The sequence below is a fragment of the Fistularia commersonii genome, chromosome 28 (assembly GCF_037954325.1).
Source record: "Fistularia commersonii isolate RoL2024-O1a breed Wild chromosome 28, RoL_Fcom_v1.0, whole genome shotgun sequence".
Taxonomy (NCBI): domain Eukaryota; kingdom Metazoa; phylum Chordata; class Actinopteri; order Syngnathiformes; family Fistulariidae; genus Fistularia; species Fistularia commersonii.
Genome location: NC_141311.1, coordinates 3,974,500 through 3,987,510, shown reverse-complemented (window position 1 = coordinate 3,987,510; position 13,011 = coordinate 3,974,500). Strand labels below are relative to the sequence as shown.

The following is a 13,011-nucleotide window of genomic DNA, read 5'->3' as shown; positions in this document are numbered from 1 at the left end:
TTTAGACCAAAACTACTGCACAGACATTTAATTCATGGAATTGAAGTTTCTCACTCTGAATCATTTTATATCGCTACGAACACCACTAAAACTAATATTGAGAATAAACAAAAATAGTGATAAAAATAGTGATAAAAATAAAAATAGTGATAAAAATAAAAATAGTGATAAAAATAAAAATAAAAATAAAAATAAAAATAAAAATAAAAATAAAAATAAAAATAAAAATAAAAATGTTTGTCTTCATGTGTAAAATGCAGCTCAATTAATATTTAGATTAAAAAGTAAGGCTAGACAAATAAAATCTCTAAAACAAATAGATTTTTTTATCCTTTAATACATGAACACACACACTCTTTCGCTCTCTCCCTCTCAAAGACACACACACACGCACTTGAAAGAAACAGCAGGCCAATCCACTTTATGGTCCACCAGGTGAGAAGTTGCGGGCATAAAAGAGTGACACTCAGCAAGAGTTAAGGACAACTGGTCCGACAAATAAACAAAGACAACAAACAAACCCAACCCTACGGTCCTCCATGAATCCGGCTTGACTTCCTCAAACCGTAAACCCGTGTTCAACCTCTCTGTCCTGGACCCTGAACCGCACAGTACATATTAACCAAACACACCTCATCTTCTGATCCAGGCGTCAGCACCTCATGGCCGCTCTGTCCGTTTTCAAGGTTTTTCTCTGCGAGCTCACTGTGTAAAAACCGATAAATGGAATGCGTTTTATTATTAACTCTTTGTTTTTTCAGTCTCCCGGTCTCTGCCCCCCCCCCAACAAACACACACACTCGCAAACACACAACCCCCGTCCCATCACTGGCAAAACTTGCAACAGGTGAGAGTGAGACCTGTTTCTTTTGACAGGGAGAAAGTAGAACCGGACAATATCTGAGCGAGCAACTGGGAAAATAAGAATAGATACTGGAAACCAGCGCAGATTAGATTATCTCTCCAGTGAAGCGGCCTTGACAAGGTTTGCAATTCACAGTTTTAAAAGCATGTTTGTAAAGCCGCAAGCAAAGATGGGGAACAATATTGTGTTAATATTCCAGAGTACACACATATCGATGGCTAGAATGCGAAACCTCCTATCTGCAAATTTTTCGATTTGGGGTTTTTGCATTGAATGGTGAGAAATGGGATGGCTCCACATTTTCAGTCTATCTGTGAGATAATCCCGCCCTTTCTTTTGACATAAATGTCACATGAAAAAACTCCTTTGTGCACAATGAAGCAGAAGAAATTAGGAAAAAAAACACTTAGCCGCAGGGAATCTCAAAATCTTCGTACTTAAGACCTTAAAACACTTTATAGCCTTGACTTTGAAACTTAATAGTTTTATTTGTATTTCTTATTCTTCCCCCTCTTTTTTTTACTGTTTATACAATTTCCTACCATTATTTATTATTGTTATGTTTTACTCTGGCACAACAATTTCCTTCGAGATAAATAAAGTTGTTCTTATTCTTATTCTTATTCTTATTCTTATTCTTATTCTTATTCTTATTCTTAATCTTAATCTTAATCTTAATCTTAATCTTATTCTTATTCTTATTCTTATTCTTATTCTTATTCTTATTCTTATTCTTATTCTTATTCTTATTCTTATCTGCATTGTCAGTGGTAAAAATACATGCTATGTATTCTTAAATCATAACATAGAAATATATTCCATGAACAGTGGAATATTCTTGAATATCTTTAACAAAGACCATACTATAATCAAATGAAAGGTTTTTTTCATTTCCTGAAAAAAAGTGTTTTTTTCAGATAGGAGGTTTTGCATTCCAGCCATCGATTTATAAAAAATGAATATATTTTATAACATAATAAAACTGGGAGAAAGAGCATCTTATCGCAGCAAGAGAACGCGATGCATCACGAACTGTAATCTTAAAAAAGACCGTAATGTACTTGAAGATAGTGAGCAAAACAGAAGATGGGCGATTCATAGGCGAATTTCAAATCTGTCTGTAAAATAGGTCTCCTAGGGGCCCCGTCGAGGCCACGCCGAGACCTACCCTGCAAGTCAGGTCACGATCAGACATGTCGATTATCATCAAAAAAGTAGCAGTTACAAGCTGCTCTCTGTTTGTCCTCATCAGACAGGTTTCCACTCTGGTGCCAAAAATGAATTAAAAAAAAACAACTTCCTTTGGAAAAATACCACCGGATTCAAAATTGGACCGCTGACTTTGTGTTTACTGATGCACTAAGTGGTAACGGACCCTGCCGGTGTTCAAGCCCGTGCAGCTCTGGTAGCGCTCGAAGACGGCGGCACGGTATGAACAGTCAGGTTGTGGGAGGTTACCTTCAAACCGGAGCTGGTACGTGCAATGTCAGAAAATAATTGTTAAAGAAGTTTGAAATTGATTGTAGTTGGTTTTGGTTTGGCGGCATGAGGTGTGTCAGATTAAAAGACAGCTGATTGAAGAACCTTCAGACCACCGTGACCATGTCCGGATTTCAGGCATTGAATCGCAATTATTTCGGAGAAACCAAGTGGTTTCTGATGTTCTGATGTTTATTACTTTAATTTTGCTATTAATGGCTTACGTTCACTGGAAATACCAGCGGTGCACGCTACCACGCCGGTTCCACCCTTCAACACGTCGAACCGTCGGCTTCTTACGCAACCGTTGTGCGCAAGGCCCTCTTGATCATGTTTCTCATACATCATTACATTTGTTTTTTTTAACCAAATAAATCATTCAATTTCCTGCAAAGCCATAGTTGCTATTACTGTAATGGCTGGTTGGGAAAATGACAACACATTAGAGATAAACACTCACCACGTCAGCTCCTCCAATAACAACATTCCACCCGTTAAAGCAGTTTATAATAGTATAAACTGTACTTGAACAGAATAAAATTGGGATTCAGCAATCAACTAGATATCTTTATTCAAGAACATGCTTGAATTTGTCCTTTTTGAGAAAGCCTATCAGTCTTCTTTCTACCAAAGCGGTCCAGGCAGAAGGCCGCCCACGCCGTGTTTCCCCCGCTGCGCTCGCCAAGCGCTGGCTTGTGACGGAGTGTCGGGTTGCTGTGAAAAACCTTAAAGAGCGGCGGTCCGGACCTGCTCATCGTGCAAAGCGTCGTCAAACAGCTGTGTCGGGATTTGGCGCCGCATAAATTAAACCCGAGCTGACTTAAACGCACTCATAATTTTTTTCTAATCTATCTTTAATAACCCCCGATAGCGGCGTGGGTCTGCTGCAAGAGAGAAGCCCGAACACGAAGAGAGACGCCGCCCGTCCCAGGTTGTGTCGTTAAAACGTCAAAACGTGGCTTCTTCTGTTGTGGTTTTGATATAAAAGTAATTGCGGAGGCGACGCGTTCAAGAGTCTGCCACCATCCTGCCTGAGATGTTACACACTCTGACGCCCCTGGACCTCCTGCATGCTGAACAACTTATCTTGTATTCAATCTGCACTTTGACCAGACTCATTGCCTGGTCATTGTACTGCCGGGAGGTTTTTTCCATTGGGGTGTATTCTGTGAACACACACACACACACACACACACACACACACACGCACGCAGGTATAAACATGCACAAACATTCACACATACATATGCACACAAATACGTACATATCTACATACCTACATACACACATATATGCTCACAAATACACACACACACACACACACACACACACACACACATATTTACGTACATAAACACATTTATATATGCACATTCGTATGTATTAATACATATATACATATATACACAGATATATACATGCACAAGTACACACACACACACATGCATACATAGATGCATTCTTATATACATAAACACATACACACATACATAAATACATACAAACGCATTCATACACACACACACACACACATACTTCAATACATACATACATAGTAACACACACACACATAAATATAAACACACATGCATACATACACACACATATATATATACATATGCATACATACATGCATCCATAGAAAACACATACAAACACATATATGCATGCACACACATACATTCGTACACACATTCACACACATATACTTTAATACACCCATGCGTAGTCACACACACACACAAACGCACACACACACACACACACACACACACACACACACACACACACACACACACACGCATAAACATACATACATACATACATACATACATACATATATACATACACACATACGCTAGTGTGTGTGTGTGTGTGTACATCCCCTGAAGTTTGTTTAAGTTTGCGTCAGTGTTTTCATGCCTGTATTTCTACCTACTTTTACTAAATGTATAACAAGATATATTCCGTGGGACCCGAAAGGGCCGTAAAATGTTTCCCCACCCGGACGGACGCGACCGGGATTATATTTTAATCCCGAAATACACGTTTGCGAGTTTTTTTTTTACACCCGAGCAATCGAATATCGGAGGGCGGTGAGCGTCCTTGAACGCACCGCCCGCACCGAGCCGCCCGCAGAAGGGGTGTGACGTGGACGCGCGTCCCGAGGGCTGCACCGAGCGCGTACCCGACCCGTCGCGCATTTTCCTACCGTCGGGCTGTCAACGCGGAGCGTCCACGGCGGTGTGTGTGTGTGTGTGTGTGTGTGTGGGGTGGGGGAAAAAAAAAAAAAGCCTGCATCCACACCGGCACGTCCACGCAGGGCGGGGAGCGGGATCCCCGCGGAGCGGCGCCCGGCGGAGCCACCGGCCGGCGGACGGACGCGCCATGCGGCTGCGAGCACGGTCACCCTTTCACTGCTGAGGAGGCGAAGCGATCCGCGGGATCAACATGATCGCTCCGGCGCCGGCCTCCTTCTCGCCGCTTCTTCTCCTTCTCCTCTGCCGGATCGTTTTTTGCCAGTATTCGAGCGACCAGTGCAGCTGGAAGGGCAGGTGAGGATTTACATTTTTTTTTTTTTTTTTTTTTCCCTTTTTATTTTCCCTTAGGTCAGGTGAAAGCGAGGGAAAGTTTTGGGATTACGAGCCCAGGCGGCCGGATTAGGAAGAGAAAAAAAACCCCAAAACTTTCTTTCTTTCTTTCTTTCTTTTTTTTTTGTTTTGCACCAAGGGGATGAATGCTGGCTGACCCAAATGGCGAAACACGGTTGTTTTCGAAAGTTGAACATCCAACCGTGTTATTATACCTCAGAAACACGGAACAGAAGATCTCAAGATCACCTTTTTTTTTTCTTTTTTCCACATCACCAAATAACAAAGGGGACTTCTCGAACTGTCCTCCCTCCCCTTTCCTTCCAGTTTTTTAACCTTAATGCTTTTAAACACTTTAACATAGGCAGCAAAATCCCCACCACCACCTCCCCAAGTCAAACATCTGCTGAAATCTGTTTTGCTGCCCGAAACAGTGCGTTTTTTTTGTGTGTGTTTTCATCCTCCAGTCAAGAAGAAGGATAGACAATATTCTGTGCTTTGAGATCCCCCTCCTCCCTTCTGCTTAACCAATAATCTGTTGTTCATTAGCAGGACTCCGGCAGAGCTCCTTTAATTGCATGCAGAAATGATGAAGTTAGAAAGGAGTTAATTAGAGGCATGCCGAGGAGGAGGAGGCCTCGGCTGCATATGCTCCGCATGTGCCATGGATTACTTTAGATCTATGGTAAATTTGAATTTCAGCATCTCATTTTCAGGAAACTGGGCGTTTCTCCTTTCCAGTCAAACCACCGGCTTGGCGGCGTTCGCTGCCGGAGGACCGCTGATGGCTTCCTGCCTCCGGCTCGGCCGCAGAGTGACTGACAGACTGGAGTTTTTAAACCCTGACCAGGCATTAAGTTCTGGAGGGAGTCGTTTGGTCACGCTGGCGCCAGAGTCCGAAGTGCTGCCCGGACAAGTCTCTTCCACTCTCTTTGGTGGCTTGAAAGCGAGGGGAGGTTTGGTGCGTGACCTGCATTTGCACTTGCATGCAGCGAGCCCGGCTACTGTTGCCGCCGTTGTCTGCTCACAGGCCCATTGTCCGTCTATTCATCAATTCCTGCCTCCGAAACTCTTCCCGAAGGCAGCCTGCCAGCGCCGCGTTCTGCCAAAGCCCCGCTAGCAACAATGCGGTGCGGGGAGTGTGTGTCGGAGCTGAGGTCATTTCGGTCGCTCCGGCTCGTGACTGGTCATGCAGCCGGTCTTGTGCGTAGGCCCGTCTTCAGACCGAAGGCTAGTTTTCATTTTCTTTTGTGATTCAGCAGGTCAGAGATGGGTTTTTCGTAAAAGCTGAGTGTTTTTCACTTCGCGGTACGAGACGCTCGGCCCCGAGGACGCCGTTTGCTCGCTGAGCGGTAAAAGAGGCGGGCGAACGCGCTTGATTTGTCACATAATAAATATTTTGGCGCCGATGCTGGATGGTCATTCCGGAAGGTCACCTGGCGTCCGGCAGTCAAATGATATAAACAGCATTTTTAACCTTTTTATCAAGAGGGACGGACTTCGCCGCTCTTGAGGATTTGCACTCGCAACTCTTTTCTTCCATACGGGGAAAAAACAAAAGTTTCGATTCTTCGAGGTTGTAAAACCACACAGATGTTTCTTGCACATTTGTAACTAATGCCTTGCAGACTAGAAGTGAATTCTAGAGGAGATGCTGACCTCGACTAACTTCTCGTTTAATTGTGGGTGTTTTTTTAATTAGATATAAATTAAGATGATAAATCCTTCACACGCTGTCAGTGAAAAATTCTTGGATCATTTCCGAGACGGTTCGAAGCAGAAGATGACGTCTTGCTGCTTTACAGAGACTCGTATTTTGATTCCATTTGTTTTATTGAAAGCGTCAATCCTTCCCGTCTGTGTCTTCCAGCGGTCTCACTCACGAAGGCCACACCAGGGACGTGGAACAGGTGTACCTGCGCTGCTCCCAAGGCTCCCTGGAGTGGCTCTACCCCACGGGCGCCATCATCGTCAACCTCCGGCCCAACACCGTCTCCCCCGCCGCCGCCCGCCTCTCTGTCTGTATCAAACCCTCCGCAGAATCCCGCGGCACCAACATCTACCTGGACCGCAACGGCAAGCTCCGCCTGCTGCTGCGCGAGCAGGAGCAGGCCCGGGGGAAGGTGCACTGCTTCGGCATTCAGGAGGGGGCGCTCTTCATCGAGGCCGTGCCGCACATGGACATCAGCCGGCGGATCACGGCGTTCCAGTATGAGCTGACCAGCGAGAATCTGGGAGCGCAGGCGGCCTCTCTGGGAGGTGAGTTACTAGTTATTCCACGCGTGCAGTTCATGTAGCTTTCTAGATCGGGGTCGGGCAAACTACGGCCCGCGGGCCACATCTGGCCCGTTGGTCTTTTTAATCCGGCCCGCCAAAGATCGGTACAGTGTTTGTACTTGACGTGAATGATTCGATCAACGAATGTGGAGGCTAAAACGGGAGATTATTTCATTTTTTGGAGCTTCCTGAGCTGAATTGTGATTTAGCCTTTATTGTGAATGAGCAGGACACGAAGCTATAAGGGGAAAAAAAACGGTTTGTGCATGAAATGCAAGCATTACATTACATTACACTACATTGCATTTGGCAGACGCTTTTATCCAAAGCGACTTACAATAGAGGACATAGGGACTGCAAATACACTTGCAAATACACGATGCACAGGAAACATACAGAAAAGTAAGCTTGGGTTAGTGAGGGTTTTTTTTTTTTTTTTTTTTTTAAGCAAACGTCAGAGCCTTCAAAACCAAACTGGTTTTATTTTCAAAGCAAATGTCAGAGGACTCTGATATGGGCTGTTAACAAATGTGTTTTTTTTTTTTTTAATATATTGGATCTTGTGCCGACCCGGCCCGTCTGTCAGATTTTAAAAGCCGATGCGGCCCCTAAGGCAAAAAGTTTGCCCACCCCAGTTCTGGATGTTTCTCCTTCGTGTCTCTGCTGGGATCCGATTAGAGCCGCCTACTGGCGAAAGCTTTTTATGAACTCGTACTCTAATCGTAGGAAACTCGACGATCGTTCCAACACGGCAATATCGGGTCTATTTCCCACATCGCTCCGTCTCTACCGGATCAAAAGGTCGGTCTCGGTGTCCGAACGCACAAAAAAAAAAAGTCAAAATCCTCTGATAATATTTTTTGTTGACTTGCGCGAGAGGCCGAGCGGCGGGCCTCCGCTGGAAAAACAACCGCGTGTTTTCCCGCTGCGTACCTGCCAAACCTGCATACTTTCAAACAATGTGACCGTCAGACCCACGGCTTCATGTTATTTCTCCCCCCCCTCCCCCCTTTTCAAACCTAAAGAGAAATATTAGCGGTATCAAGCCCCGCATGTGTTTTTATGGCTCTCTGGAGTTAGCGTTTCCACATCCTGTATCATTATCTGGCACGGCAGAAGGGAGGGAGAGGGTTAAAAGCGGAGGTCGGAGCTCGGATCTGTTTCCACCACATCAATGCTCCCCGCTCTGGGACGCGACGCGGCGCTATGATGTGGCCGCCCGAGACGGCGCTGGCGTGATTCTCAAAGACAGTGGTCTCGTGTCATCCGAGGCTAGAAGGGCGGATTAATCGCTCCTCCGCTCCTTCTCATCTCGGCCCGTCTCTCGCCGCCCCCTTCGGAATCCTCTTTCCGACCCGCTGCGTTGAAATGGAGTTGTCTCGGCGTCAGGACGCACGTCCAGCCAGATGTCGGGGATGAAATGAGTCTCGCCGGTTCGTCTTCGCTCCCTCTTTCCGTCTCTCGCCGCTTTTAAGTCAGTCCCCTCCCCCATTTCTGACATCCTCATCTCTCCTGCATATTTATCAGTCTGTGAATTAGCTCTAATTCCTCTCCTCCCTCCATAGATCTTCCCTTCCTCTTCCTGGCCGTTTGAAGTGGTTTTCATCCGCGCTTAGCGGTATTAGCGAGTTGTGCTCCATTACGGTGGAATTCATCGGGGCCCAGATGTTGCAGGGACACTATATCATGCTCCTCCGCCCCTCCTTCCCCGCTCCTCCCATCCCTCGGTGTTCTTGTGAAGTGGTTCTGATCGTGCATGTGCATTGGCCGGGGGAGAGACGCTGACTCTGCTCTCCGCTCATTCCTGCGGTTCTATTTCATGTCTGACACGCGAACTCCGCTCGGCTCTTCTTTGGGGGAAAAGAAGAAAAAAAAAAAAAAAAAAAAAGGGGGAATACACCAGAGGGTTTGGGGCCGGGCTCGCCGCTCCAGCTGATGCTACGGCAACGCGAAGTCTCCCTTCAAAGAGCCCTTTTGCTAGCCGCCTCCAGGGCGTGGGTGAGGTGGGCCGTTCTGAAGTCTCCTGGCTCTCCAGCTGTTCTGGCGCTGCCTGAGCTTGTGGCTGTTTGACCTTCGACCTCTCTATTGATGCGGCAGCGCCTCGTTTTGCTAGACAAGCTGAATCAATACATGCTTACCTCTTAACCCCGTGCCCTCGGACTCACGACGGATGGCTAAATATACCCCTCCGGTCCAAAAGATGCCACAGGGCAAAAAAAAACAAAAAAAAAACCTTCAGCAGCCAAGGTTGTTTATATGCTTCAAGTTAGTTAAACACTCAGCACATTCTTATTGGGATCAAGGAGATCAATAGTGCTAGCGGGGCCAGGCTGATTGGACCAGACCACTATCACAATTCCAGGAATGCATTCAGTCATTATCTATACTGCTTATCCTGCACTCAGGGTTGCGGGGTGGCTGGAACATATCTGTCATTGGCCAAGGGGCGGGTCACATATAGAAACGTACAAACATTCACCCATTCACCCTCTCAATACATATCCAAGTGCACTGCGGACAGCAAAGTACGAATGTCATTGTACACGGAAATATATAATACATGTGTATATGCAATACAATACATAATACAATACATGTATATATGCAATACAACACACAATACAATACATACATATATGCAATGTAATACATAATACAATACATACATATATGCAATGTAATACATAATACAATACATGTGTCTATGTATTGCATGCATATGCAATGCAATAAATAATACAATACATGTATCTATGCAATACAATACATGTATAAATGCAATACAGCACACAATACAATACATACATATATGCAATACAATACATAATACAATACATGTATCTATGCAATACAATACATGTATATATGTATCACAATACATGTATATATGCAATACAATGCATAATATGATACATGTATAGATGCATTACAATGCATAATAAAATATATGTATATATGCAATACAATACATATATATATGCAATACAATGCATAATACAATACGTATATATGCAATGCAATAAATAATACGATACATGTATCTATGCAATATAAAACATGTATATATGCAATACAATGCGTAGTGCAATACATGTATACAAGCAATACAGCGCATAATAAACACTTTAAATCTTGAAACTTTCATTCACACGTCATATAGAGAAATGCAACCATTCACCCTCTTATTTAGACATCATACAGAGACATCCAACCGTATCTAATGATCTAATGAAGGTCAATAGGAAAATTAGGAAAACTTTTTGATTTTTTGTAAAAATAACACAAATAGGTTTTGTCTCTTCTTCTTCTTTGGAGATCCTCTCCCAAGGTAAAGAAAAAGTTTAGAGTCCATCCCCAGAATACCACAGTAACGCGTGCATCGTCGTGATCTCCAGCGAACCGACTCCCACCGGTGATTTATGAAGCGCCATGTTGGCCGGCTCCAGTGTATCAAATCCACCAGAGTTTCCTGTTTTTAATCATTCATCCTCTAATTCAATGTATAGGGGGCCCCACCCCGTCCTCAGCCCGGCGCTGACTCCAAATCCCTCCCTCGCTCCGCAATCCCACTGCCGCCAGCTGGCCCTTCATGTGCCATGAAGGAGAGGCCCAGAGCAAGTCAAGGGCCAATAAAGGCATCGTGGTCGGGCAGGACGCAGGACCACCTGAGTCAACTAATCACCGGCTTGATTGCTCTCATTTAGGATGCTTTCTCCTGCTGTAAAACTCTTGTGCGGGGCCAGCCGGGCCGCCGCTTTACAGCCGGCAGTGAAAGGTGAAGTCAAGCCTGAGGCGAGCTCTTTAAGAGCAGGGCTTTTCATTTTTATCCCCGTCTCTTGTTTGCCGTCGAGTCTCCACGACGAGTGCACTTTCACGTGGAAGCTCCGGTTCTAGTTGTAAATGCGCGCCCGGCGTCCCCGGCAGGCTCCGCGCTTAAGTAGTAACACAGCTCAGGTCAGGCGCGAGGACTCTTCGTCTTCCGCTCGGCTTTATCCTTTTCATCTGGTCCTTGTTTTTCACGGAGCGTCAAGCAGTTTTCGGTCACGGTGGCGAAGCCGGCTGAACAGCACCCTCAAGCATTAAACGCACACACACACACACACACACACACTCCAGTCGTCAGGGTTTTTTTTTTTTTTTAATTGGCAGCGATACCGGGCCAGGCCTTCAGTCTCAGAGACCACAGTTCCAGGACCAGCGTTCTGATAAATCACGCTTCCTGTCAATATGTGCTACTTAGTGGTTCTGCACAACAAAGCTACTTGGATTTCAATCAAGGCAAACCGCGCAGCTCGGTCAGGGTTAGGTAAACATTGCAATTTTGGGCAAAAACAGAGCTAATTGACTTTTAAGGGAAACGTCTTATGGCAAAGCACATCTAGTTGGGAGCATAAAAGACAGCGGCCTGCCAAAAACCAGGATCCTAAAATGTGGATCCTAACGTCTGCTTGCAGCATCTTGCTCCTCTCCCTCTGGTGCGGTGTGAGACCCAGAGCTCGGGGTAGCTTCTTGAGGCTCTACAAATAATTATGAGCGGTGGGGGGGGGGTGGATGGAAAATACCGCCACCCCGGTTTTGATTCACAAATGCACAATCATGCAAGTCGCCGGAAAGTTCTGCACCGACGAGGTCAGCGAGATGTTTATCTCGCCGCTCGAGAAATTGCTGCCATTTCCCGTTTTCTGTTCGCGGCTCTGGAGCGAACTGATCAAATCCCCTCTCTTTGTTTCCGTCCAGCGCCCTGTCAGCCCTGCAGCGACGCCGAAATGCTTCTGGCGGTCTGCACCAAAGACTTTGGTGAGTCACAGCTCCGTGCCGAAGTTCTGCTGTCTTCTTGTTGATGCCCAGGAACAGTCATAACCGGTATCTTGCGCCGCTTTGCGCTTCCAGTGGCCCGGGGCAGCATCGTGAAGGTGGAGCAGGAGGAGGAACAGTCGTCCGTCACCGTAGAGATCACCCGACTCTACAGACAGAAGACCCGGGTTTTTAAATCCGGAGGCGTGAGGGTACGGACCTGGACCGGTCAAATCAAAATGCCCCTGCGGTGTGGGGTGAAATCCGGCGGAGGGGAGTTCCTCTTTACGGGGACGGTGCGGTTCGGGGAGGCGTGGATGGGCTGCGCGCCGCGCTACAAAGACTTCTTGCGATTGTACCACGAGGCGCAGCGGCAGGGGAACAACCCCTGCCATGTAGACACCGACTGAGAGGCTCGACCGCTCGCGCATTGAAAACTGGACAGTCCTCACTGGATGGGGGTGAAAAGCTGAACCAAATGTTCACGCTGAGGAGCCCGACAGACGGGGGGCCCAATGGCGGAGCTTCTCCAGTCTCCCGCTGTCATGGGACTCTGAGGAGACAAAGACCGGAGCTCGTGAATGTTGCCAAGCTGCACGCGAGCTGGACTCCCACACCTTTTTAATGTAGCAGACCTCCCCCCCCCCGCCCTCGTTTCGTATGTTTTTTTTTTTTTTTTTTAATTTTTTTTTATTTGTATAAAATGTGAATAAACGTTGTATATTTTGAAGCTCCACGCGCTTTGTAAGAAAAACAAAAAAAAACCCGATGTACAGTTTTGAAGTTGTTTCTTATGACAGAAATATATTAAGTGAAAGACTCTTATTTTTATTTTGTTTAAAAAAAAAAAAAAAAAAAAGGAATTCGAAATTGAATGTCTGAATTTCTTTGGATTTCAGGCGGAACGGTTGTCAAATAATTTGCCAAAAAAAAAAAAAAAAAAAAAAAAAAAGCTAAAATCTTTTTGCCCTTGAGAATTAAAGCTTTTTTTTCCTTGGAAACACA

The 13,011-nt window shown here is 45.5% G+C and overlaps 1 protein-coding gene across 1 annotated transcript; it reads left to right on the top strand.

Moving 5' to 3' along the window:
* Positions 1-4,503: 4,503 nt before the first annotated feature.
* On the top strand, positions 4,504-13,011 carry metrnla (meteorin like, glial cell differentiation regulator a). Its single transcript, XM_086175930.1, has 4 exons — positions 4,504-4,899; positions 6,806-7,194; positions 11,950-12,009; positions 12,103-13,011. The coding sequence occupies exons 1-4, from the start codon at positions 4,796-4,798 to the stop codon at positions 12,414-12,416; spliced, it is 867 nt and encodes a 288-aa protein (XP_086032056.1). The 5' UTR covers positions 4,504-4,795; the 3' UTR covers positions 12,417-13,011.